This window comes from Oncorhynchus gorbuscha, linkage group LG16 (genome assembly GCF_021184085.1).
Source record: "Oncorhynchus gorbuscha isolate QuinsamMale2020 ecotype Even-year linkage group LG16, OgorEven_v1.0, whole genome shotgun sequence".
Taxonomy (NCBI): Eukaryota; Metazoa; Chordata; class Actinopteri; order Salmoniformes; family Salmonidae; genus Oncorhynchus; species Oncorhynchus gorbuscha.
In genome coordinates, this window is record NC_060188.1 from 95,638,438 (window position 1) to 95,663,619 (window position 25,182).

The 25,182-nt window shown below is 45.4% G+C and overlaps 1 protein-coding gene across 4 annotated transcripts in view; it reads right to left on the bottom strand.

Moving 5' to 3' along the window:
• Window positions 1–25,182, bottom strand: part of tek (TEK tyrosine kinase, endothelial) — a 78,378-nt gene that overhangs the window by 13,214 nt on the left and 39,982 nt on the right. For all 4 annotated transcript variants that reach the window (XM_046305294.1, XM_046305295.1, XM_046305296.1 and 1 more), the window contains exons 7-16: window positions 18,600–18,737; window positions 16,880–17,005; window positions 16,144–16,289; window positions 15,312–15,456; window positions 14,929–15,087; window positions 12,307–12,441; window positions 7,261–7,373; window positions 6,628–6,808; window positions 6,197–6,294; window positions 5,814–6,051 (exon numbers count right to left, since the gene is read on the bottom strand). In XM_046305294.1, the coding sequence (XP_046161250.1) occupies window positions 5,814–6,051; window positions 6,197–6,294; window positions 6,628–6,808; window positions 7,261–7,373; window positions 12,307–12,441; window positions 14,929–15,087; window positions 15,312–15,456; window positions 16,144–16,289; window positions 16,880–17,005; window positions 18,600–18,737 (1,479 nt within the window). The remainder of the gene's footprint in view (window positions 1–5,813; window positions 6,052–6,196; window positions 6,295–6,627; window positions 6,809–7,260; window positions 7,374–12,306; window positions 12,442–14,928; window positions 15,088–15,311; window positions 15,457–16,143; window positions 16,290–16,879; window positions 17,006–18,599; window positions 18,738–25,182) is intronic.

Sequence of the window (25,182 nt, forward strand, 5' to 3'; positions counted from 1 at the left end):
GTTTCAAACATAGTACATAGTGTATGCACATCCAATAACTTGGCTTAACTCTTCCTGTGGGTTTAGCCTGATGAAGACATTTGGATCGAAACGTTGCGCAATAAGCTGCGGGAGCAGTGTGTCATTCTTGGATGGGATATATGCTGGCTATAGTCATTTGTTGGAAACGTTACTACTTAGTCCCCAGTAGTTATGCCACATTGAGTGGGTTGTAAAATCAAACCTCACATTTGCCAGCTACTTGATTTATTGCATGTTGTCTGTCACAAGACACTTAGTGGGGGTTGTTGGTTGGTAATCTGAACTAAGCGGGGGGTGGATGGTGGAGCGAGGGTTTGTAGGGTAATATATGGGAGCACTCTTGCATGGGGGGAGGATAGAGTGAGAGTTTGGGTCATGGTCGTCGTGACCATGATTCCTGTGGTGTCATAGTACAGATGGACACATGAAGTTTTGTGTGATGTATTGTATTACTGCTGTGATGCACTGTGAGTAACTAACTTACTGGTGTGATGTATTGTGGGTAACTAATTTACTGGTGTGATGTATTGTGGGTAGCTAATTTACTGGTGTGGGTAACTAACTTAATGGTGCGATGTATTGTGGGTAGCTAATTTACTGGTGTGGGTAACTCATTTACTGGTGTGATGTATTGTGGGTAGCTAATTTACTGGTGTGGGTAACTAATTTAATGGTGTGATGTATTGTGGGCCCCCTCCCAGTTAGGGGGAGTGATGAGCTCTACAGCAGAGTCTCACAACTCAATCGCTGGTTGAAAACTGTTTTCTACCACTCCCAAAATATAGAGTTTGTAGATAATTGGCCCTCTTTCTGGGACTCACCCACAAACAGGACCAAGCCTGACCTGCTGAGGAGTGACGGACTCCATCCTAGCTGGAGGGGTGCTCTCATCTTATCTACGAACATAGACAGGACTATAACTCCCCTAGCTCCACAATGAAATAGGGTGCAGGCCAGGCAGCAGGCTGTTAGCCAGCCTGCCAGCTTAGTGGAGTCACTAGCACAGTCAGTGTAGTCAGCTCAGCTATCCCCAGTGAGACCGTGTCTGTGCCTCGATCTAGGTTGGGCAAAATTTAACATGGCGGTGTTCACCTTAGCAATGTCACTGGAATGAAGACCTCCTCCATTCCTGTCATTATTGAAAGAGATTGGGAAATCTCACAACTCAAAATAGAGCTACTTAATGTCAAATCTCTCACTTCCAAGGCAGTTATAGTCAATGAACTAATCACTGATGATAATCTTGATGTGATTGGCCTGACTGAAACATGGCTTAAGCCTGATGAATTTACTGTGTTAAATGAGGCCTCACCTCCTGGTTACACTAGTGACCATATTCCCAGCGCATCCCGCAAAGGCGGAGGTGTTGCTAACATTTACGATAGCAAATTTCAATTTACCCCAATAAAAACTATGTTTTCGTCTTTTGAGCTTCTAGTCATGAAATGTATGCAGCCTATTCAATCCTACTCAATATAGCTACTGTTTACATGCCTCCTGGGCCATATACAGCGTTCCTCACTGAGTTCCCTGAATTCCTATCGGACCTTGTAGTCATGGTAGATAATATTCTAATCTTTGGTGCCTTTAATATTCACATGGAAAAGTCCCCAGACGCACTCCAAAAGGCTTTCGGAGCCATCATCGACTCAGTGGGTTTTGTCCAACATGTCTCTGGACCTACTCACTGTTACAGTCATACTCTGGACCTAGTTTTGTCCCGTGGAATAAATGTTGTGGATCTTAATGTTTTTCCTCATAATCCTGGACTATCAGACCACCATTTTATTACATTTGCAATCGCAACAAATAATCTGCTCAGACCCCAACCAAGGAACATCAGAAGTTGTGCTATAAATTCTCAGACAACCAAAAGACTCTTAGATGCCCTTCCAGACTCCCTTCACCTACCCAAGGATGTCAGACTCCCTCCACTTATTCAAAATCAATCAGTTAACCTCTCGGTAGCGTCCCACCTGGCCAACATCCGGTGAAATTGTGGAGCGCGAAATGCAAAAATACTCAATTAAAATATTTAACATTCTTGAAAATATGTGTTATAAATCAAAATAAAGCTTAACTTCTTGTTAATCCAGCCGCTGTGTCCGATTTCAAAAAGGCTTTATGGTGAAAGCAAACCATGCGATACCATGAAAGAACCATGAAAAACAAAACCATCAAAAATATATTTCAACCAGGCAGGTGAAAGTCAGAAATAGCGATATAATTAATGCCTTACCTTTGAAGATCTTCTTCTGTTGGCACTCCAAAATGTCCCAGAAACATCACAAATGGTCCTTTGGTTTGATATTGTACTTCTTTATGTCCCAAAAATGTCCTTTTATTTGGCGCGTTTGATTCAGAAATACACCGGTTTCAACTCGCCTACAAAGGATCTAATAAGTTACCTATAAACTTGGTCCAAACATTTCAAACAACGTTTTTAATCCAACCTCAGGTACCCTAAAATGTAAATAATCAATAACATTTAAGATGGATAAAAACAACATGGAGCGTGCTTGTCACGCCTTGGTCTTAGTATTTTGTGTTTTCTTTATTTATTTGGTCAGGCCAGGGTGTGACATGGGTTTATTTTGTGGTGTGTTTTTGTATTGGGGTTTTAGTAGGTATTGGGATTGTGGCTGAGTAGGGTTGTCTAGGAAAGTCTATGGTTGCCTGAGGTGGTTCTTAATCAGAGGCAGGTGATTATCGTTGTCTCTGATTGGGAACCATATTTAGGCAGCCATATTCTTTGAGTGTTTCGTGGGTGATTGTTCCTTTCTCTGTGTTAGTGTTCACCAGATAGGCTGTATAGGTTTTCACATTCCGTTTGTTGTTTTTGTTTGTTCGTGTTTCATTATTAAAGATGTATCGAACTAACCACGCTGTGTTTGTCCGATTGTTCCCGTTACTGATCCAGTTTAGTGATTCACGCGCACCAAAACAGTAGAGTCCACCTGGAGTGACACTTACAATGAATAGGACTACTACTTAATTTCTCAAAAGAAAAACATTGAACAATTTCTAAAGACTGTTGCCATCTAGTGGAAGCCATAGGAACTGCAACCAGGTTCCTAATAATAAGGGTATCCCATAGAAAAACATTGGAGTAACAGGCAGTTTACTTTGGGCACGCTTTTCATCCGGATGTCAAAATACTGCCCCCTTCCCCAGAGAGGTTAACCACCTAACTGAGGAACTCAATTTAACCACAATAACCTTGCAGTCGCACCCCTAAAAATAAAAAAAATTTGTCATAAGAAACTAGCCCCCTGGTATACAGACAATACTGAAGCAAGCTTCCAGAAAATTTGAACGGAAAATGCGCCAGTCCAAACTGGAAGTCTTCCGACTAGCTTGGAAAGAAAGTACCGTGCAGTGTCCAAGAGCCCTCACTGCTGCTCGAACATCCTATTTTTCCAACTTAATTGAGGAAAATAAGAACAATCCAAAATATATTGTTTATATTGTTGCAAAGCTAAGTAAAAAGCAGCATTCCTGGAGAGAGGATGGATTTCACTTCAGCAGTGATTAATTCATGAACTTCTTTGAGGAAAATAGTATGATCATTAGAAAGCAAATTCCTTCAAAGCTCAGTTGTCCTGAGTTGTCCTGAGTCTGCACAACTCTGCCAGGCCCGAGGATCAAGGGAGACACAAGTTTTTTAATACTTTATCTCTTGACACATTGATGAAAATAATCATCGTCTCTAAACCTTCAAGCTGACCCTCTTCCAACTAAACTACTGAAAGAGCTGCTTCCTGTGCTTGGCCCTCCTATGTTGAACATAATAAACGTCTCTCTATCCTCCTGATGTGTACCAAACTCACTCAAAGTGGCAGTAATAAAGCCTCTCTTGAAAAAGCCAAACCTTGACCCAGAAAAAAAAACTATTGTCTATATCGAATCTCCCATTCCTCTCAAGATTGTTAGAAAAAGCTGTTGCTCAGCAACTCACTGCCTCTCTGTAGACAAACAATGTATATGAAATGCTTCAGTCTGGTTTTAGACCCCATCATAGCAATGAGACTGCACTCGTGAAGGTGGTAAATTACCTTTTAATGGTGTCAGACCGAGGCTCTGCATCTGTCCTCGTGCTCTTAGACCTTAGTGCTGCTTTTGACATCATCCATCATCACATTCTTTTGGAGAGTTTGGAAACCCAAATTGGTCTACACGGACATGTTCTGGCCTGGTTTAGATCTTATCTGTCGGAAAGATATCAGTTTGTCTCTGTGGATGGTTTGTCCTCTGACAAATCAACTGTAAATTTCGGTGTTCCTCAAGGATCTGTTTTAGGACCACTATTGTTTTCACTATATATTTTACCTCTTGGTGATGTCATTCAGAAACATAATGTTAACTTTCACTGCTATGCGGACCACACAGCTGTACATTTCAATGAAACATGGTGAAGCCCCAACATTGCCCTCCCTGGAAGCCTATGTTTCAGACATAAGGAAGTGGATGGTGGCCAATGTTCTACTTTTAAAGTCAGACAAAACAGAGATGCTTTTTCTAGGTCCCAAGAAACAAAGAGATCTTCTGTTGAATCTGACAATTAATCTTGATTTTGTCCAGTCTTAAATAAAACTGTGAAGGACCTCTCTTTTGACGGACATATCAAGACCGTTTAAAGGACAGCTTTTTCCATCTATGTAACATTGCAAAAATCCTAAACTTTCTGTCCAAAAATGATGCAGGAAAATGAATCCATGCTTTTGTCACTTCTAGGTTAGACTACTGCAATGCTCTACTTTCCAGCTACCCGGATAAAGCACTAAATAAACTTCAGCTGGTGCTAAACACGGCTGCTAGAATCTTGACTAGAACCAAAAAATGTGATCATATTACTCCAGTGCTAGCCTCTCTACACTGGCTTCCTGTTAAGGCATGGGCTGATTTCAAGGTTTTACTGCTAACCTACAAAGCATTACATGGGCTTCCTACCTATCTTTCCGATTTGGTCCTGCCATACATACTTACACGTACGCTGCGGTCACAAGAAGCAGGCCTCCTAATTGTCCCTAGAATGTCTAAGCAAACAGCTGGAGGCAGGGCTTTCTCCTATAGAGCTCAATTTTTATGGAATGGTCTGCCTATCCATGTGAGTGACGCAGACTCGATCTCGAGAGCAACGAACCGCCCTAGCTGCCTCTGCCTGGCCGGTTTCCCTCTCTCCACTGAGATTCTCTGCCTCTCACCCTATTTCAGGGGCTGAGTCACTGGCTTACTGGTGCTCTTCCATGCCATCCCTAGGAGGGATGTGTCACTTGAGTGGGTTGAGTTACTGACGTGGTCTTCCTGTCTGGGTTGGCTCCCTCCTTTGGGTTGTGCCGTGGCGGAGATCTTTGTGGGCTATACTCGGCCTTGTCTCAGGATGGTATGTTGGTGGTTGAAGATATCCCTCTAGTGGCGTGGGAGCTGTGCTTTGGCAAAGTGGGTGGGGTTATATCCTGCCTGTTTGGCCCTGTCTGGGGTTATCGTCAGAAGGGGCCACAGTGTCTCAGCCTCCAGTATTTATGCTGCAATAGTGTGTTTCGGGGGGCTAGGGTCAGTCTGTTAGATATCTCTCTCTCTCTCTCTCTCTCTCTCTCTCTCTCTCTCTCTCTCTCTCTCAATATATTTTATGGATTGTGGGTAACTGACTTACAGGATATTGGTGTGATGTATTGTGGGTAAATAACTTACTGGTGGGATTTATTGTAGTTAACTAACGTACAGGATATTTCCTGTGATGTTTTGTGGGTAACTAACTTACTGGTGTGATGTATTGTGGGGAAATAACTTACGAGAGCTCTCCTGTAGCGTCATGGTCTGGAGGGGGATCTGAGGTTTCTCTAGACTCTCTCCCATGTTGTTCTTGGACCAGATCTCCACCAGGTACGGAGTGTCAGGTTTCAGACCACGCAGCTGGAACTGCATCTGATTGGCTACCTGACCCGGTAGCCCCTCCCCCTGCAGAGGAATGTTGATCTCTGCCAGCTGGCTGTAGTCGGCCAGGGTGTTGTCTTGGAAACGCAGCATCACCTAAGGAGCACATTGGAGAGAAGGCCGCAGGTTTGTTTTTGTGCTAATTCGTTGTGAATTGTTCAGAAAGTGGTCAATGTCATCTCTGGTTGGAGCTGCTTTATATGTATTTTAAATCAATTCAAATAATCAATCAATGATTGACCTTGGAGATGGAGTAACCCTCGGCCAGAGACCAGGTAATGATGGCTGAGGTGTCTGTTACATTGCAGCTCCTGATGGCGGACGGAGCCGGGGGCAACTCTGACAGAACAGACAGGATCGGACAGGTGTTAGAGTTAGGTCTCTTTGAGGGAAGTTGAAGATATGAAAGCTGTTCTAGCTGTGTATATACAGTAGGATTTTTTTTAAATGTAGAAGACATCTATAGCCCCATCGTAGCCCTGTAGCAATCTGGAGACACAGAGACAAAACAATACACTGCTATTTTTTTAAAATAAAAACAAGCAAACTAAATCACTGTCATCAATAAGATCAGAATCTCATTTTTCTTTTTCATTTGGCAGATCATCTTACAATCGGTCCTAAGTTGTTAAACCAGATCAAGTGTTTTTTTTTGTTTTTGTAAGTCATTACCGTTGCTGAGTGTCCATGCAGAGACAGGCTGGCTGTGTTGTCCCACTGACACTGTCATTATCCTCACCCTGCACTCATACTTGTGTCTGGGCTTCAAGTCTGGCAACTTGAGGCCAGTGGAGTTGGATGGGAGCTGGTAGGTCTTAATGGTCCCAGGGTCCGAGCTCTGAACACACTCCACCTGGTGACAGAATAATAATAATAATAATATAATATAATGCCATTTAGTAGACTTTGTTATCCAAAGCGACTTACAGTCATGTGTGCATACATTCTACGTATGGGTGGTCCCGGGAATCGAACCCACTACCCTGGCGTTACAAGCGCCATGCTCTACCAACTGAGCTACAGAAGGACCACAGAATAATATCATAGAGTGTTTTGTTTTGTCGTTATACGTTATTCGTACCAGGACATTTGACCTGGCGAAGTGGTGCTGATATAGGTCTTACAACAGACAAAACAATGCACACTAAATATACATACTGTAACAGATGCTTTTAACCAGAAAGCAACTTACAGTACAGCGAGCATATACATATTAGTGTATGTAACCGAGGTGGGAATTGAACCCTTAACCTTGGCATTGCTAACACTACACTCTTACCAACTGAGCCACACAGGGACACTTACCTGGTAGGTCCAGTCTTCCGTTGCCGACCCAGGCCCCATCACACGGTCCCAGGACAGACCCAGGGAAGTTTGGGATTCAGGGACCAGCCTCACCCCCGAGGGGAGCGGGAGGTCTGGAGGAGGGGAAAGGAAGGAAGGGGTCGTTGAGGTAATTTAACCCTGATACATGGCTGTCTAACGGTCGTAGGAGTTTACAACCATGTCTGAAGGTTAGAGGTCATTGGGAGACTGGGATCCCCGCCATAGGTCAGTTGATTTAGTAGTGAAATTCCTTGGGCAACCAGTCTAAAATCTCATTGTTTATGGGGTTAGTTATGTAACTCAGAGGCTAGCGATAAATCAGGTTCCTATAAGGCCTCCATGTCTCATCTGTTAGGTTAAGATCAGAGGAACATTCCTTGTGTCCATAGAGACACATCTTGATGTAGTAGCTCAATGTTTACACTATATATACAAAAGTATGTGGACACTTTCAAATGACTGATTCAGCTATTTCAGCCACACCTGAAATCGAGCACACAGCCATGCAATCTCCATAGACAAACATTGCCGGCCTGACTGAAGAGCTCAGAGACTTCCAACCTTATCACCGTCCCAGGATGCCACTTTTCCAACAAGTCAGTACGTCAAATTTCTGCCCTGCTAGAGCTTCCCCGGTTAACTTTAAGTGCTGTTATTGTGAAGTGGAAACATCTAGGAGCAACAACGGCTCAGCCGGTGAAGTGGTAGACCACACAGGAACGGGACCGCCGAGTGCTGAAACGTGTTGAACACGCAACAAAAATGGTCTGTCCTCAGTTGCAACACTCACTGCCGAGTTCCAAACTGCCTCTGGAAGCAACGTCAGCACAATAACTGTTCATTGGGAGCTTCATGAAATGGGTTTCTATGGCCGAGCAGCACCACACAAGCATAAGATCACCATGCGTAATGCCAAGCGTCGGCCGTAGTGGTGTAACGCTCGCCGCCATTAGAATCTGGAGCAGTGGAAACGTGTTCTCTGGAGTGATTGAATCACGCTTCACCATTTGGCAGTCCAACGGACGAATCTGGGTTTGGCGGGTGCCAGAAGAACGCTAACTGCCCAAATGCATAGTGTAAAGTTTGGTGGAGCAGGAATAATGGTGTGGGGCTGTTTTTCATGGTTCAAGCCCCTTAGTTCTAGTGAAAGGAAATCTTAATGCTACAGCATACAATGTCATTCTAGAATATTCTCTGCTTCCAACTTTGTGGCAACAATTTGGGGAATGTGCCCACGTGCACAAAGCGAGGTCCATACAGAAATGTTTTGTTGAGGTTGGTGTGAAAGAACTTGACTGGCCTGCACAGAGCCCTGACCTCAAACCCATCGAACACCTTTGGGATGAATTGAAACTCCAACTGCGAGCCAGGCCTAATCAGCCAACATCAGTGCCTGACCTCACTAATACTGCTGTGGCTGAATGGAAGCAAGTCCCCGCATCAATGTTCCAACATCTAGTGGAAAGCCTTCCCAGAAGAGTGGAGGCTGTTATAGCAGTAATGTTCCAACATCTAGTGGAAAGCCTTCCCAGAAGAGTGGAGGCTGTTATAGCAGCAAAACAGGGACCAACTCCATTTTAATGCCCATGATTTTGGAATGAGATGTTCGATCAGAGGGACATCAGAGACTGCAACGTTCTTTGCTTTACGGAGACATGGCTTACTGGGAAAACGCTATCCAGGGCGGTGCAGCCAACGGGTTTCTCCACGCATCGCGCCGACAGAAACAAACATCTCTCTGGTAAGAAGAGTGGCGGGGGCGTATGCCTCATGACTAACGGGACATGGCGTGATGAAGGAAACATACAGGAACTCAAATCCTTCTGTTCACCTGATTTAGAATTCCTCACAATCAAATGTAGACCGCATTATCTTCCAAGAGAATTCTCTTCGATTATAATCACAGCCGTATATATCCCCCCCCAAGCAGACACATCGATGGCTCTGAACGAACTTTATTTAACTCTTTGCAAACTGGAAAACATTTATCCGGAGGCTGCATTCATTGTAGCTGGGGATTTTAACAAAGCCAATCTGAAAACAAGACTCCCTAAATTTTATCAGCATATCGATTGCGCAACCAGGGGTGGTAAAACCTTGGATCATTGTTACTCTAACTTCCGCGACGCATATAAGGCCCTGCCCCGCCCCCCTTTCGGAAAAGCTGACCACGACTCCATTTTGCTGATCCCTGCCTACAGACAGAAATTAAAACAAGAGGCCCCCACGCTGAGGTCTGTCCAACGCTGGTCAGACCAAGCTGACTCTACACTCCAAGACTGCTTCCATCACGTGGACTGGGACATGTTTCGTATTGCGTCAGATGGGAATATTGACGAATACGCTGATTCGGTGTGCGAGTTCATTAGAACGTGCGTTGAAGATGTCGTTCCCATAGCAACGATAAAAACATTCCCTAACCAGAAACCGTGGATTGATGGCAGCATTCGCGTGAAACTGAAAGCGCGAACCACTGCTTTTAATCAGGGCAAGGTATCTGGCAACATGACTGAATACAAACAGTGCAGCTATTCCCTCCGTAAGGCTATTAAACAAGCTAAGCGTCAGTACAGAGACAAAGTGGAATCTCAATTCAATGGCTCAGACACAAGAGGCATGTGGCAGGGTCTACAGTCAATCACGGACTACAAGATGAAATCCAGCCCAGTCACGGACCAGGATGTCTTGCTCCCAGGCAGACTAAATAACTTTTTTGCCCGCTTTGAGGACAATACAGTGCCACTGACACGGCCTGCAACGGAAACATGCGGTCTCTCCTTCACTGCAGCCGAGGTGAGTAAGACATTTAAACGTGTTAACCCTCGCAAGGCTGCAGGCCCAGACGGCATCCCCAGCCGCGCCCTCAGAGCATGCGCAGACCAGCTGGCCGGTGTGTTTACGGACATATTCAATCAATCCCTATACCAGTCTGCTGTTCCCACATGCTTCAAGAGGGCCACCATTGTTCCTGTTCCCAAGAAAGCTAAGGTAACTGAGCTAAACGACTACCGCCCCGTAGCACTCACTTCCGTCATCATGAAGTGCTTTGAGAGACTAGTCAAGGACCATATCACCTCCACCCTACCTGACACCCTAGACCCACTCCAATTTGCTTACCGCCCAAATAGGTCCACAGACGATGCAATCTCAACCACACTGCACACTGCCCTAACCCACCTGGACAAGAGGAATACCTATGTGAGAATGCTGTTCATCGACTACAGCTCGGCATTCAACACCATAGTACCCTCCAAGCTCGTCATCAAGCTCGAGACCCTGGGTCTCGACCCCGCCCTGTGCAACTGGGTACTGGACTTCCTGACGGGCCGCCCCCAGGTGGTGAGGGTAGGCAACAACATCTCCTCCCCGCTGATCCTCAACACGGGGCCCCACAAGGGTGCGTTCTGAGCCCTCTCCTGTACTCCCTGTTCACCCACGACTGCGTGGCCACGCACGCCTCCAACTCAATCATCAAGTTTGCGGACGACACAACAGTGGTAGGCTTGATTACCAACAACGACGAGACGGCCTACAGGGAGGAGGTGAGGGCCCTCGGAGTGTGGTGTCAGGAAAATAACCTCACACTCAACGTCAGCAAAACTAAGGAGATGATTGTGGACTTCAGGAAACAGCAGAAGGAACACCCCCCTATCCACATCGATGGAACAGTAGTGGAGAGGGTAGCTAGTTTTAAGTTCCTCGGCATACACATCACAGACAAACTGAATTGGTCCACTCACACTGACAGCGTCGTGAAGAAGGCGCAGCAGCGCCTATTCAACCTCAGGAGGCTGAAGAAATTCGGCTTGTCACCAAAAGCACTCACAAACTTCTACAGATGCACAATCGAGAGCATCCTGGCGGGCTGTATCACCGCCTGGTACGGCAACTGCTCCGCCCTCAACCGTAAGGCTCTCCAGAGGGTAGTGAGGACTGCACAACGCATCACCGGGGGCAAACTACCTGCCCTCCAGGACACCTACACCACCCGTTGTTACAGGAAGGCCATAAAGATCATCAAGGACATCAACCACCCGAACCACTGCCTGTTCACCCCGCTATCATCCAGAAGGCGAGGTCAGTACAGGTGCATCAAAGCTGGGACCGAGAGACTGAAAAACAGCTTCTATCTCAAGGCCATCAGACTGTTAAACAGCCACCACTAACACTGAGTGGCTGCTGCCAACACACTGTCATTGACACTGACCCAACTCCAGCCATTTTAATAATGGGAATTGATGGGAAATGATGTAAATATATCACTAGCCACTTTAAACAATGCTACCTTATATAATGTTACTTACCCTACATTATTCATCTCATATGCATATGTATATACTGTACTCTACATCATCGACTGCATCCTTATGTAACACATGTATCACTAGCCACTTTAACTATGCCACTTTGTTTACTTTGTCTACACACTCATCTCATATGTATATACTGTACTCGATACCATCTACTGTATGCTGCTCTGTACCATCACTCATTCATATATCCTTATGTACATGTTCCTTATCCCCTTACACTGTGTATAAGACAGTAGTTTTGGAATTGTTAGTTAGATTACTTGTTGGTTATCACTGCATTGTCGGAACTAGAAGCACAAGCATTTCGCTACACTCGCATTAACATCTGCTAACCATGTGTATGTGACAAATAAAATTTGATTTGATTTGATTTGATGAGCAGCTGTCCACATAATTTTGGTCATGTAGTGTAATTTAATATATTGATAATATAAACATAATTTTGGTAATGTAATATATATGACCTGAGGTTAAGAATAAGGTTACTGGGGTGGTTCTTACCCAGGTTACTGGGGTGGTTCTTACCACAGAACTAGAATGTTCGTTCATTATAATTATATGGATTGTATGGTTCTATGGTTCTTTTAAAGCCATTCTAATTCTATGGTTCTATGGTTCTTTCAAAGCCATTGTAATTCTATGGATCGTATGGTTCTATGGTTCTTTCAAAGCCATTCTAATTCTATGGATTGTATGGTTCTATGGTTCTCACCAAGCATCTGTGTGGAGAAGCTGGCCTCTGGACCGGGAAACCCCGCCCCTCCGGCGCCATGGCGACTCAGCTGGATGAAGGTGGTGTAGTGGGTCATTGGAGACAGGTTCTCTAGCTTCACTACTGGACCAACCACTGAGAGGGAGGGAGAAAGAGAGGGGGGATAGAGAGAAAAAGAGAGGGAGGATGGGAGAGAGAGAGAAAGAGTGGGAGAGAGATGGGGGTGAGAAAGAGAGGGAGGGATAGAGAGAGAGAGAGAGAGAGAGAGAGAGAGAGAGAGAGAGAGAGAGAGAGAGAGAGAGAGAGAGAGAGAGAGAGAGGGAGAGAGAAATAGAGGGAGGAAGAGAGAGAGGGGAGAGAAATAGAGGGAGGGAGAGAGAGAGAGTGGGGAAGAGAGAGAGAAATAGAGAGAGGAGTGAGAGAGAAATAGATGGAGGGAGGGAGAGAGAGAAATAGAGGGAGGGAGAGAGAGAGAGTGGGGAAGAGAGAGAGAAATAGAGGGAGAGAGAAATAGAGGGAGGGAGAGAGAGAGAGTGGGGAAGAGAGAGAGGGACAGGGAGAGAAAATCATCACTTACATCCCTCAATGACTCCATATGATGCTGTTGCCAATAGTTTCTACATACAAAGAAAACATACGTGGAAGGGGACATTCTGGAACCAATGAATAATAGTTTCCAAATCACAATAGCATGATATCATTATAATAGTTCAGTATGGTCATGAAGACAAGTGGGATTCATTTCAGGAAACGTTTACTGAAGCTCACAGGAACGTGATAGCTCTGTCACACTTCATGGATAACATTTAGCAAATCATTATCCTTCCTTTGAGACCAGGGACTATCAGACTAAAAGAGCTGCTCTAGGATCCCACCCCCACCACCCCTGTCCATATAATCCTATTAGTTATAAAGGCCTGCTCGTGTATTTGCTCTCCTAATCTGAGGAACGAAGTCATGGGAGTACTGAACATCAATAACGAGTTCCTGTCTGTAGTGTATAGCAGTTCCCAAAAACATTTCTTAATTTTTTTTTACTGAACTCAGTCCAGCTTTCAACTTACTCTTGATAGTTGTAATAGTAGAATGCACAAGGTGCAATTTCTATATTGGATATCAATCAATCAAATGTATTTATAAAGCCCTTCTTACATCAGCTGATGTCTCAAAGTGCTGTACAGAAACCCAGCCTAAAAACCCCAAACAGCAAGCAATGCAGGTGTAGAAGCACGGTGGCTAGGAAAAACTCCCTAGAAAGGCCAGAACCTAGAAAGAAACCTAGAGAGGAACCAGGCTATGTGGGGTGGCCAGTCCTCTTCTTGCTGTGCTAGGTGGAGATTATAACAGAACATGGCCAAGATGTTCAAATGTTCATAGATGACCAGCAGGGTCAAATAATAATAATCACAGTGCTTGTCAGTGGAGGCCACGGAAGGAGAGTTGTCTGGCATTGAAGCTCGTCTGGAGGTTAGTTAACACAGTGTCCAAAGAAGGGCCAGAAGTATACAGAATGGTGTCGTCTGCGTAGAGGTGGATCAGAGAATCACCAGCCGCAAGAGCAACATCATTGAGAGGTCTGGACAACAGGCCCTCCGATTTGACACAATGAACTCTATCTGAGAAATAGTTGGTGAACCAGGTGAGGCAATCATTTGAGAAACCAAGGCTGTCGAGTCTGCCGATAAGAATGTGGTGATTGGGCACAGACCTGGATCGTATGACAGAACTCTGCAGGCTGTCTCTGCAGTAGATTGTAACTCTTTGGCAGTTCCATCTTGGCGGAAAATGTTATAGCCGGGGATGGAAATTTCAGAATTTTTGGTGGCCTTCCTAAGCCAGGATTCAGACACGGCAAGGACATCAGAGTGGGCGGAGTGTACTAAAGCAGTGAATAAAGCTAACTTTGGCAGGAGGCTTCTGATGTTAACACGCATGAACCCAAGGCTTTTACGGTTACAGAAGTCAACAATTGATAGCACCTGGGGAATAGGAGTGGAACTGGGGCCTCCAGGGCCTGAATTAACCTCTACATCACCAGAGGAACAGAGGAGGAGTAGGATAAGGGTACGGCTAAAGGCTACAAGAACTGGTCGTCTAGTGCGTTGGGGACAAAATAAAAGGAGCAGATTTCTGGGTGTGGTAGAACAGATTCAAGGTATCACATGAATGCACATTAGACATGGCACAATTTATAGAATTGCAAGAAAATGAGCTTTAAACCTGCAAATATTCTCTCCACCAACAAGAGTGGTGTGAACAATTGTCATAAACAGTGCTTGTGCCCATACAAAAACACACGCAGGGGGCGCACAGGATGTTCCCCAATGCTGGAGTAAATCTGTTTGGGATTTCCCGGTGTACAGTACAGGTAAGAGTTCATGTCTGTGGTAGACAGTACAGGTAAGGGTTCATGTCTGTGGTAGACAGTACAGGTAAGAGTTCATGTCTGTGGTAGACATTACAGATAAGAGTTCATGTCTGTGGTAGACAGTACAGGTAAGAGTTCATGTCTGTGGTAGACAGTACAGGTAAGAGTTCATGTCTGTGGTAGACAGTACAGGTAAGAGTTCATGTCTGTGGTAGACAGTACAGGTAAGAGTTCATGTCTGTGGTGTACACTACCTTCAACGGTCTTCCATACAGAGGTATTGACCTGCTTGTAGATGACCTTGACAGAGGTCACCGGTCCGTCTCCTGTGTACGGCTCCTTGTTGACCAGCACAACCAGGTGATATGGACCACTACTGTTCAACATGGGAGGATACTGGGGCATCGGAGGGACTGAGAGAAAGAGGGAAGAGAAGTGTTCAAATCCACATTCACGAAATGGAAGACATTTTCAAGAAAAAGACGACGAGAAGGAGGAGACGAAGAAGGCAAAGACGAAGGAGATGAAGAGGAAGGAGGAGACGAAGAGGAAGGATGAGATGAAGGACGAGTCGAAGGAGGAGATGAAGATGGAGGAGACGAAGGAGGAGGCGAAGACGAAGCAGGTTTTCTCCTACCTTTGACGTTGACCATGAACTCTCTCTCTGCCTGCCCAGCTGTAGTTTTCACCTGACAGATCCAATAACCAGTATCTCTCTCAGTGATCTTATCCACCCTGAACTTAGACGTGGTCAGGTCATTCACCATGTCAGTGTCAAATGCCTAGGGAAAACATCAATCCAACCATACAAATATAATCACATATTAGTGCTGTGAATTAAGCATTTGATAAGAAGAAATGACTAATGTGGTGATTGCTAATCGTGGTGATTGCTAATCATTGCTAATGCTAATTATTTTTGAATTATCAAATAAACACATACTTAATATCTAATTTGATCATTTCTCTGCTACTTACATAGCTTGGTCCCAAATCCATTTGTGCTGTCTTGACACCGGTGTGTCTATGACCAGGAGTTGACAAGACAGCACAAACAGATGTGGGACCAGGCTAACATAACGTATAAGACAGCACAAACAGATGTGGGACCAGGCTAACATAACGTATAAGACAGCACAAACAGATGTGGGACCAGCCTAACATAACGTATAAAACAGCACAAACAGATGTGGGACCAGGCTAACATAACGTATAAGACAGCACAAACAGATGTGGGACCAGGCTAACATAACGTATAAGACAGCACAAACAGATGTGGGACCAGGCTAACATAACGTATAAAACAGCACAAACAGATGTGGGACCAGGCTAACATAACGTAGAAGACAGCACAAACAGATGTGGGACCAGGCTAACATAACGTATAAAACAGCACAAACAGATGTGGGACCAGGCTAACATAACGTATAAGACAGCACAAACAGATGTGGGACCAGGCTAACACTTACATATATTCTGGTTTTGCCTGGTTTGAGTAGGCTGATCTCACTGTGTAGAGGAGCTGGTTGACCCGTGGCGCTACAGTTGACAATGTACTGAACCCCAGCATTCACCTCTGTATCCATGAGGTTACTGACTACGACAGGTGGCCTGTCTAAAAGGAAACACCATCATCAACAACAACAACAACAACAACAACAATGTACTGAACCCCAGCATTCACCTCTGTATCCCTGAGGTTACTGACTACGACAGGTGGCCTGTCTAAAAGGAAACACCATCAACAACAACAACAACAACAACAACAACAACAACAACAATGTACTGAATTCTTCAATTCAGGGTGAACCGTAACAACATCCACATAGCTTTAAATATACAGCGCCTTGCGAAAGTATTCGGCCCCCTTGAACTTTTGTGACCTTTTGCCACATTTCAGGCTTCAAACATAAAGATATAAAACTGTATTTATTTGTGAAGAATCAACAACAAGTGGGACACAATCATGAAGTGGAAAGACATTTAAGGGGGCTGAATAATTTACACCCATTTTTTCAGTTTTTGATTTGTTAAAAAAGTTTGAAATATCCAATAAATGTCGTTCCACTTCATGATTGTGTCCCACTTGTTGTTGATTCTTCACAAAAAAATACAGTTTTATATCTTTAAAGTGGGCTGAATACTTTCGCAGGGAACTGTAATAGTGGAGAGTTTATGGAGCTGAAGTCAGTAAGTCTTTTTCACCTTCTTTCTCGCAGCGAGCACCGTGTCGTCCCACACACACACAGCCACGGAACCGGTCGCAGTGTCCCTTGTCTCCACATTCACACGTCAGCCGGCAGTCAGCTCCATAGAGCCCCGGAGGACAAGCTGGAGACACAGGGACAAACTCAGAAATACATGACAGTACTATCAACGAACAGCAAAACACTGTACTTTAACAATAAGAAAGGTGATCGATTATTATAACCCCAGCCAGATAGGATACCATACGTTATGTTAGCCTGGTCCTAGATCTGATTGTGCCAACTTATACGTTATGTTAGCCTGGTCCCAGATCTGATTGTGCCAACTTATACGTTATGTTAGCCTGGTCCCAGATCTGATTGTGCCAACTTATACGTTATGTTAGCCTGGTCCCAGATCTGATTGTGCCAACTTCTACGTTATGTTAGCCTGGTCCCAGATCTGATTGTGCCAACTTATACGTTATGTTAGCCTGGTCCCAGATCTGATTGTGCCAACTTATACGTTATGTTAGCCTGGTCCCAGATCTGATTGTGCCAACTTCTACGTTATGTTAGCCTGGTCCCAGATCTGATTGTGCCAACTTCTACTTTATGTTAGCCTGGTCCCAGATCTGATTGTGCCAACTTATACGTTATGTTAGCCTGGTCCCAGATCTGATTGTGCCAACTTCTACGTTATGTTAGCCTGGTCCCAGATCTGATTGTGCCAACTTATACGTTATGTTAGCCTGGTCCCAGATCTGATTGTGCCAACTTCTACGTTATGTTAGCCTGGTCCCAGATCTGATTGTGCCAACTTATACGTTATGTTAGCCTGGTCCCAGATCTGATTGTGCCAACTTATACGTTATGTTAGCCTGGTCCCAGATCTGATTGTGCCAACTTCTACGTTATGTTAGCCTGGTCCCAGATCTGATTGTGCCAACTTCTACGTTATGTTAGCCTGGTCCCAGATCTGATTGTGCCAACTTATACGTTATGTTAGCCTGGTCCCAGATCTGATTGTGCCAACTTATACGTTATGTTAGCCTGGTCCCAGATCTGATTGTGCCAACTTCTACGTTATGTTAGCCTGGTCCCAGATCTGATTGTGCCAACTTATACGTTATGTTAGCCTGGTCCCAGATCTGATTGTGCCAACTTATACGTTATGTTAGCCTGGTCCCAGATCTGATTGTGCCAACTTCTACGTTATGTTAGCCTGGTCCCAGATCTGATTGTGCCAACTTCTACTTTATGTTAGCCTGGTCCCAGATCTGATTGTGCCAACTTATACGTTATGTTAGCCTGGTCCCAGATCTGATTGTGCCAACTTCTACGTTATGTTAGCCTGGTCCCAGATCTGATTGTGCCAACTTATACGTTATGTTAGCCTGGTCCCAGATCTGATTGTGCCAACTTCTACGTTATGTTAGCCTGGTCCCAGATCTGATTGTGCCAACTTATACGTTATGTTAGCCTGGTCCCAGATCTCTTACCGTCATTGATGATAAAGACAACCATAGGAACATAATGAGAATGATAGCATAAACTGATCTGGGACCACCAGATCACAACTTCATTGTCCATTTTTTATAAACATATCAATGTACAGTATGTCAGTGTAGAAACAATAACCTGCCGATTGAAAAATTTGCCGTCACTTATACTGAAAAGTTGATTAATGTAAAAAATAAAATAAACTCAAATCTTTCAAACATGTCCTCTCCTCTCACCTTCACTACAGTTAAATCCTCTCCAGCCAGTAGCACAGGAGCATCCGTATGGGTCTCTTTGACAGAACACCATGGATCTGCAGTAACCATCTCTACACCACTCTTTACACGTCCTTCCAAACTTACCCTCGCCACACACTGGAAAATAAATGACACTTTGATTAGGTTTAGGGTTCATTTGGACATATGCAGAAATATAGATCAAATGTAACGTCCTTCAATATGTTAACAAATACTTAAAAAGGAGATCATCCTAAATATATGGACCGTGCATCATCATTAAGGCACTAAAAAAAAAATTGAGGGTCGTTTGCTTGGCTTGGCAGATCTAGGTTACTACCTACTGCCCTGACCACACCACACACTGTAAGACAAAATGGCATTCCAGCATTCTAAAGTCCAGACCAACATTCCATGGAGAATTGGAAACATTCCAAAGAGCGAGATAAGACACCAAAGCACTAAATCACATGGTTCATAATCAGCCAGGATACATTTAGTAGACAATAAACCACATTCCCTTCGGGACAATAACGTTTTCTATCAAAATGAATGCCTGTAATGGGGGCGGCAGGGGGGCAGGTAGCCTAGTGGTTAGAGTGTAGAGGCGGCAGGGTAGCCTAGTGGTTAGAGTGTAGAGGTGGCAGGTAGTCTAGTGGTTAGAGTGTAGAGGTGGCAGGGTAGACTAGTGGTTAGAATGTAGAGGAGGCAGGTAGTCTAGTGGTTAGAGTGTAGAGGGAGCCTAGTGGTTAGAGTGTAGAGGTGGCAGGGTAGCCTAGTGGTTAGAGTGTAGAGGTGGCAGGTAGCCTAGTGGTTAGAGTGTAGAGGAGGCAGAGTAGCCTAGTGGTTAGAGTGTAGAGGTGGCAGGTCGCCTAGTGGTTAGAGTGTAGAGGTGGAAGGTAGCCTAGTGGTTAGAGTGTAAAGGAGGCAGAGTAGCCTAGTGGTTAGAGTGTTTAGAGGAGGCAGGTAGCCTAGTGGTTAGAGTGTAGAGGAGGCAGGGTAGCCTAGTGGTTAGAGTGTAGGGGAGGCAGGTAGCCTAGTGGTTAGAGTGTAGGGGTGGCAGGTAGCCTAGTGGTTAGAGTGTAGGGGTGGCAGGTAGCCTAGTGGTTAGAGTGTAGGGCCAGTAACCAAAAGGTTGCTAGATTGAATCCCTGAGCTGACAAGGTAAAAATCTGTCCTTCTGCCCCTGAACAAAGCAGTTAACTAAAATGTAAAGTTAAATAAAAAAATAAGTTAAATAAAAATAAACAAATAATAAATAAAAATGATAAATAACAAGTATAAAAAAATAGGACATTTAACCCCCATAACCGTATTTAACCCCCATAACCGTATTTAACCCCCATAACCGCAACAATCACACACGTGATTCAGACCCCTTGGTTTTTCCAACACGTTGTTTGGTTACAGCCTTATTCTAAAATTGATTAAATTGTTTTGTTTTTTTCTTCTCATCAAGCTACACACAATATCCCATAATTAAAAAGCAAAAACAGGTTTTTATACATTTTTAGCAAATTTATTTTAAGCAAATAAAAAAATTGAAATATCAGATCTACATCAGTATTCAGACCCTTTACTCAGTACTTTGTTGAAGCACGTTTGGCAGCGATTACAGCCTCGAGTCTTCTTGGGTATGAAGCTACAAGCTTGGCACACCTGTATTTGGGGAGTTTCTCCCATTCTTCTCTGCAGATCCTCTCAAGCTCTGTCCGGTTGGATTGTGGAGCGTCGCTGCACAGATATTTTCAGGGCTCTCAAAATCAAATCAAATTATATTGGTCACATACACATATTTAGCAGATGTTATTGCAGGTGTAGCTAAATGCTTTAAAAGAAAATGTAAGAAAAAAAACACCGAAAAAATACTGCAAAGTTTCTTAGGAGCTAGAAGCAGAGAATGTCTGTTGGCCCCATCTTTAGAACCTCCAGAGATGTTCGATCGGGTTCAAGTCCAGGCTCCGCCTGGGCCACTCAAGGACATTCAGAAACTTGTCCCTAAGCCACTCCTGCATTGTCTTGGCTGTGTGCTTAGGGTCATTGTCCTGTTGGAAGGTGAACCTTCGCCCCAGTCTGAGGTCCTGAGCGCTCTAGAGCAGGTTTTCATCAAGGATCTCTCTGTTTGATTTGTTTGATCGTAGCTAGCTACATAGCTAGCTACATAGCCGTCTGTGTATCAAAGATAATTGTGTAGTCTAGAGCGATTTTCTAGGTTAGCTAGCCAGCTATTGTCGTTCTTTTAACGCAACGTAACGTAATCAACACTGCTAGCTAGCCAGCTAGCCCCCGAATAGCAGCACTGTAGAAACTACTACACTCAACGGAACGACTTGATTAGTGTAGTGTCAACAACGCAGCCACTGTCAGCTAGCCTACAAAGTCAACAACGCAGCCACTGCCAGCTAGCCTACTTCAGCAGTACTGTATCATTTTTAATAATTTTAGTCAATAAGATTCTTGCTACGTAAGCTTAACTTTCTGAACATTCGAGACGTGTAGTCCACTTGTCATTCCAATCTCCTTGCATTAGCGTAGCCTCTTCTGTAGCCTGTCAACTATGTGTCTGTCTATCCCTGTTCTCTCCTCTCTGCACAGACCATACAAACGCTCCACACCGCGTGGCCGCTGCCACCCTAATCTGGTGGTCCCAGCGCGCACGACCCACGTGGAGTTCCAGGTCTCCGGTAGCCTCTGGAACTGCCGATCTGCAGCTAACAAGGCAGAGTTCATCTCAGCCTATGCCTCCCTCCAGTCCCTCGACTTCTTGGCACTGACAGAAACATGGATCACCACAGATAACACTGCTACTCCTACTGCTCTCTCTTCGTCCGCCCACGTGTTCTCGCACACCCCGAGAGCTTCTGGTCAGCGGGGTGGTGGCATAGGGATCCTTATCTCTCCCATGTGGTCATTCTCTCTTTCTCCCTTACCCATCTGTCTATCGCCTCCTTTGAATTTCATGCTGTCACAGTTACCAGCCCTTTCAAGCTTAACATCCTTATCATTTATCGCCCTCCAGGTCCCCTCGGAGAGTTCATCAATGAGCTTGATGCCTTGATAAGCTCCTTTCCTGAGGACGGCTCACCTCTCACAGTTCTGGGCGACTTTAACCTCCCCACGTCTACCTTTGACTCATTCCTCTCTGCCTCCTTCTTTCCACTCCTCTCCTCTTTTGACCTCACCCTCTCACCTTCCCCCTACTCACAAGGCAGGCAATACGCTCGACCTCATCTTTACTAGATGCTGTTCTTCCACTAACCTCATTGCAACTCCCCTCCAAGTCTCCGACCACTACCTTGTATCCTTTTCCCTCTCGCTCTCATCCAACACTTCCCACACTGCCCCTACTCGGATGGTATCGCGCCGTCCCAACCTTCGCTCTCTCTCCCCCGCTACTCTCTCCTCTTCCATCCTATCATCTCTTCCCTCTGCTCAAACCTTCTCCAACCTATCTCCTGATTCTGCCTCCTCAACCCTCCTCTCCTCCCTTTCTGCATCCTTTGACTCTCTATGTCCCCTATCTTCCAGGCCGGCTCGGTCCTCCCCTCCCGCTCCGTGGCTTGACGACTCAATGCGAGCTCACAGAACAGGGCTCCGGAAGGCCGAGCGGAAATGGAGGAAAACTCGCCTCCCTGCGGACCTGGCATCCTTTCACTCCCTCCTCTCTACATTTTCCTCCTCTGTCTCTGCTGCTAAAGCCACTTTCTACCACTCTAAATTCCAAGCATCTGCCTCTAACCCTAGGAAGCTCTTTGCCACATTCTCCTCCCTCCTGAATCCTCCCCCCCTCCTCCCTCTCTGCAGATGACTTCGTCAACCATTTTGAAAAGAAGATCGACGACATCCGATCCTCGTTTGCTAAGTCAAACAACACAGCTGGTTCTGCTCACACTGCCCTACCGTGTGCTCTGACCTCTTTCTCCCCTCTCTCTCCAGATGAAATCTCGCGTCTTGTGACGGCCGGCCGCCCAACAACCTGCCCGCTCGACCCTATCCCCTCCTCTCTTCTCCAGACCATTTCCGGAGACCTTCTCCCTTACCTCACCTCGCTCATCAACTTATCCCTGACCGCTGGCTACGTCCCTTCCGTCTTCAAGAGAGCGAGAGTTGCACCCCTTCTGAAAAAACCTACACTCGATCCCTCCGATGTCAACAACTACAGACCAGTATCCCTTCTTTCTTTTCTCTCCAAAACTCTTGAACGTGCCGTCCTTGGTCAGCTCTCCCGCTATCTCTCTCAGAATGACCTTCTTGATCCAAATCAGTCAGGTTTCAAGACTAGTCATTCAACTGAGACTGCTCTTCTCTGTATCACGGAGTCGCTCCGCACCGCTAAAGCTAACTCTCTCTCCTCTGCTCTCATCCTTCTAGACCTATCGGCTGCCTTCGATACTGTGAACCATCAGATCCTCCTCTCCACCCTCTCCGAGTTGGGCATCTCCGGCGCGGCCCACGCTTGGATTGCGTCCTACCTGACAGGTCGCTCCTACCAGGTGGCGTGGCGAGAATCTGTCTCCTCACCACGCGCTCTCACCACTGGTGTCCCCAGGGCTCTGTTCTAGGCCCTCTCCTATTCTCGCTATACACCAAGTCACTTGGCTCTGTCATAACCTCACATGGTCTCTCCTATCATTGCTATGCAGACGACACACAATTAATCTTCTCCTTTCCCCCTTCTGATGACCAGGTGGCGAATCGCATCTCTGCATGTCTGGCAGACATATCAGTGTGGATGACGGATCACCACCTCAAGCTGAACTTCGGCAAGACGGAGCTGCTCTTCCTCCCGGGGAAGGACTGCCCGTTCCATGATCTCGCCATCACGGTTGACAACTCCATTGTGTCCTCCTCCCAGAGCGCTAAGAACCTTGGCGTGATCCTGGACAACAAACTGTCGTTCTCAACTAACATCAAGGCGGTGGCCCATTCCTGTAGGTTCATGCTCTACAACATCCGCAGAGTACGACCCTGCCTCACACAGGAAGCGGCGCAGGTCCTAATCCAGGCACTTGTCATCTCCCGTCTGGATTACTGCAACTCGCTGTTGGCTGGGCTCCCTGCCTGTGCCATTAAACCCCTACAACTCATCCAGAACGCCGCAGCCCGTCTAGTGTTCAACCTTCCCAAGTTCTCTCACGTCACCCCGCTCCTCCGCTCTCTCCACTGGCTTCCAGTTGAAGCTCGCATCCGCTACAAGACCATGGTGCTTGCCTACGGAGCTGTGAGGGAACGGCACCTCAGTACCTCCAGGCTCTGATCAGGCCCTACACCCAAATAAGGGCACTGCGTTCATCCACCTCTGGCCTGCTCGCCTCCCTACCACTGAGGAAGTACAGTTCCCACTCAGCTCAGTCAAAACTGTTCGCTGCTCTGGCTCCCCAATGGTGGAACAAACTCCCTCACGACGCCAGGACAGCGGAGTCAATCACCACCTTCCGGAGACACCTGAAACCCCACCTCTTTAAGGAATACCTAGGATAGGATAAAGTAATCCTTCTCACCCCCCTTAAAATATTTAGATGCACTATTGTAAAGTGGTTGTTCCACTGGATGTCATAAGGTGAATGCACCAATTTGTAAGTCGCTCTGGATAAGAGCGTCTGCTAAATGACTTAAATGTAAATGTAAATGTACTTTGCTCCGTTCATCTTTCCCTCGATCCTGACTAGTCTCCCAGTCCCTGCTGAAAAACATCCCCACAGCATGATGCTGCCACCACCATGCTTCACCGTAGGGATGGTTCCAGGTTTCCTCCTGACATGACGCTTGGCATTCAGGCCAAAGACTTCAATCTTGGTTTCATCAGAACAGAGAATATTGTTTCTCAACACCAAGCGGGCTGTCGTGTGCCTTTTACTGGGGATCAACAACCAACTTGACAGAGCTTGAAATATTTAAATAATAATAATAATAATGATAATAATAATAATAATTATAATGGGCAAATATTATACAATTCAGGTGTGCAAAGCTCTTAGAGACCCAGCTGAAATCACAGCTGTAATCACTCTTAGAGACTTACCCAGAAAGACTCACAGCTGAAATCACTCTTAGAGACTTACCCAGCTGAAATCACTCTTAGAGACTTACCCAGAAAGACTCACAGCTGAAATCACTCTTAGAGACTTACCCAGAAAGACTCACAGCTGTAATCACTCTTAGAGACTTACCCAGAAAGACTCACAGCTGTAATCGCTCTTAGAGACTTACCCAGAAAGACTCACAGCTGTAATCACTCTTAGAGACTTACCCAGAAAGATTCACAGCTGTAATCACTCTTAGAGACTTACCCAGAAAGACTCACAGCTGTAATCACTCTTAGAGACTTACCCAGAAAGACTCACAGCTGTAATCACTCTTAGAGACTTACCCAGAAAGACTCACAGCTGTAATCAATCTTAGAGACTTACCCAGATAGACTCACAGCTGTAATCAATCTTAGAGACTTACCCAGAAAGACTCACAGCTCTTAGATACTTACCCAGAAAGACTCACAGCTCTTAGAGACTTACCCAGAAAGACTCACAGCTCTTAGAGACTTACCCAGAAAGACTCACAGCTGTAATCACTCTTAGAGACTTAC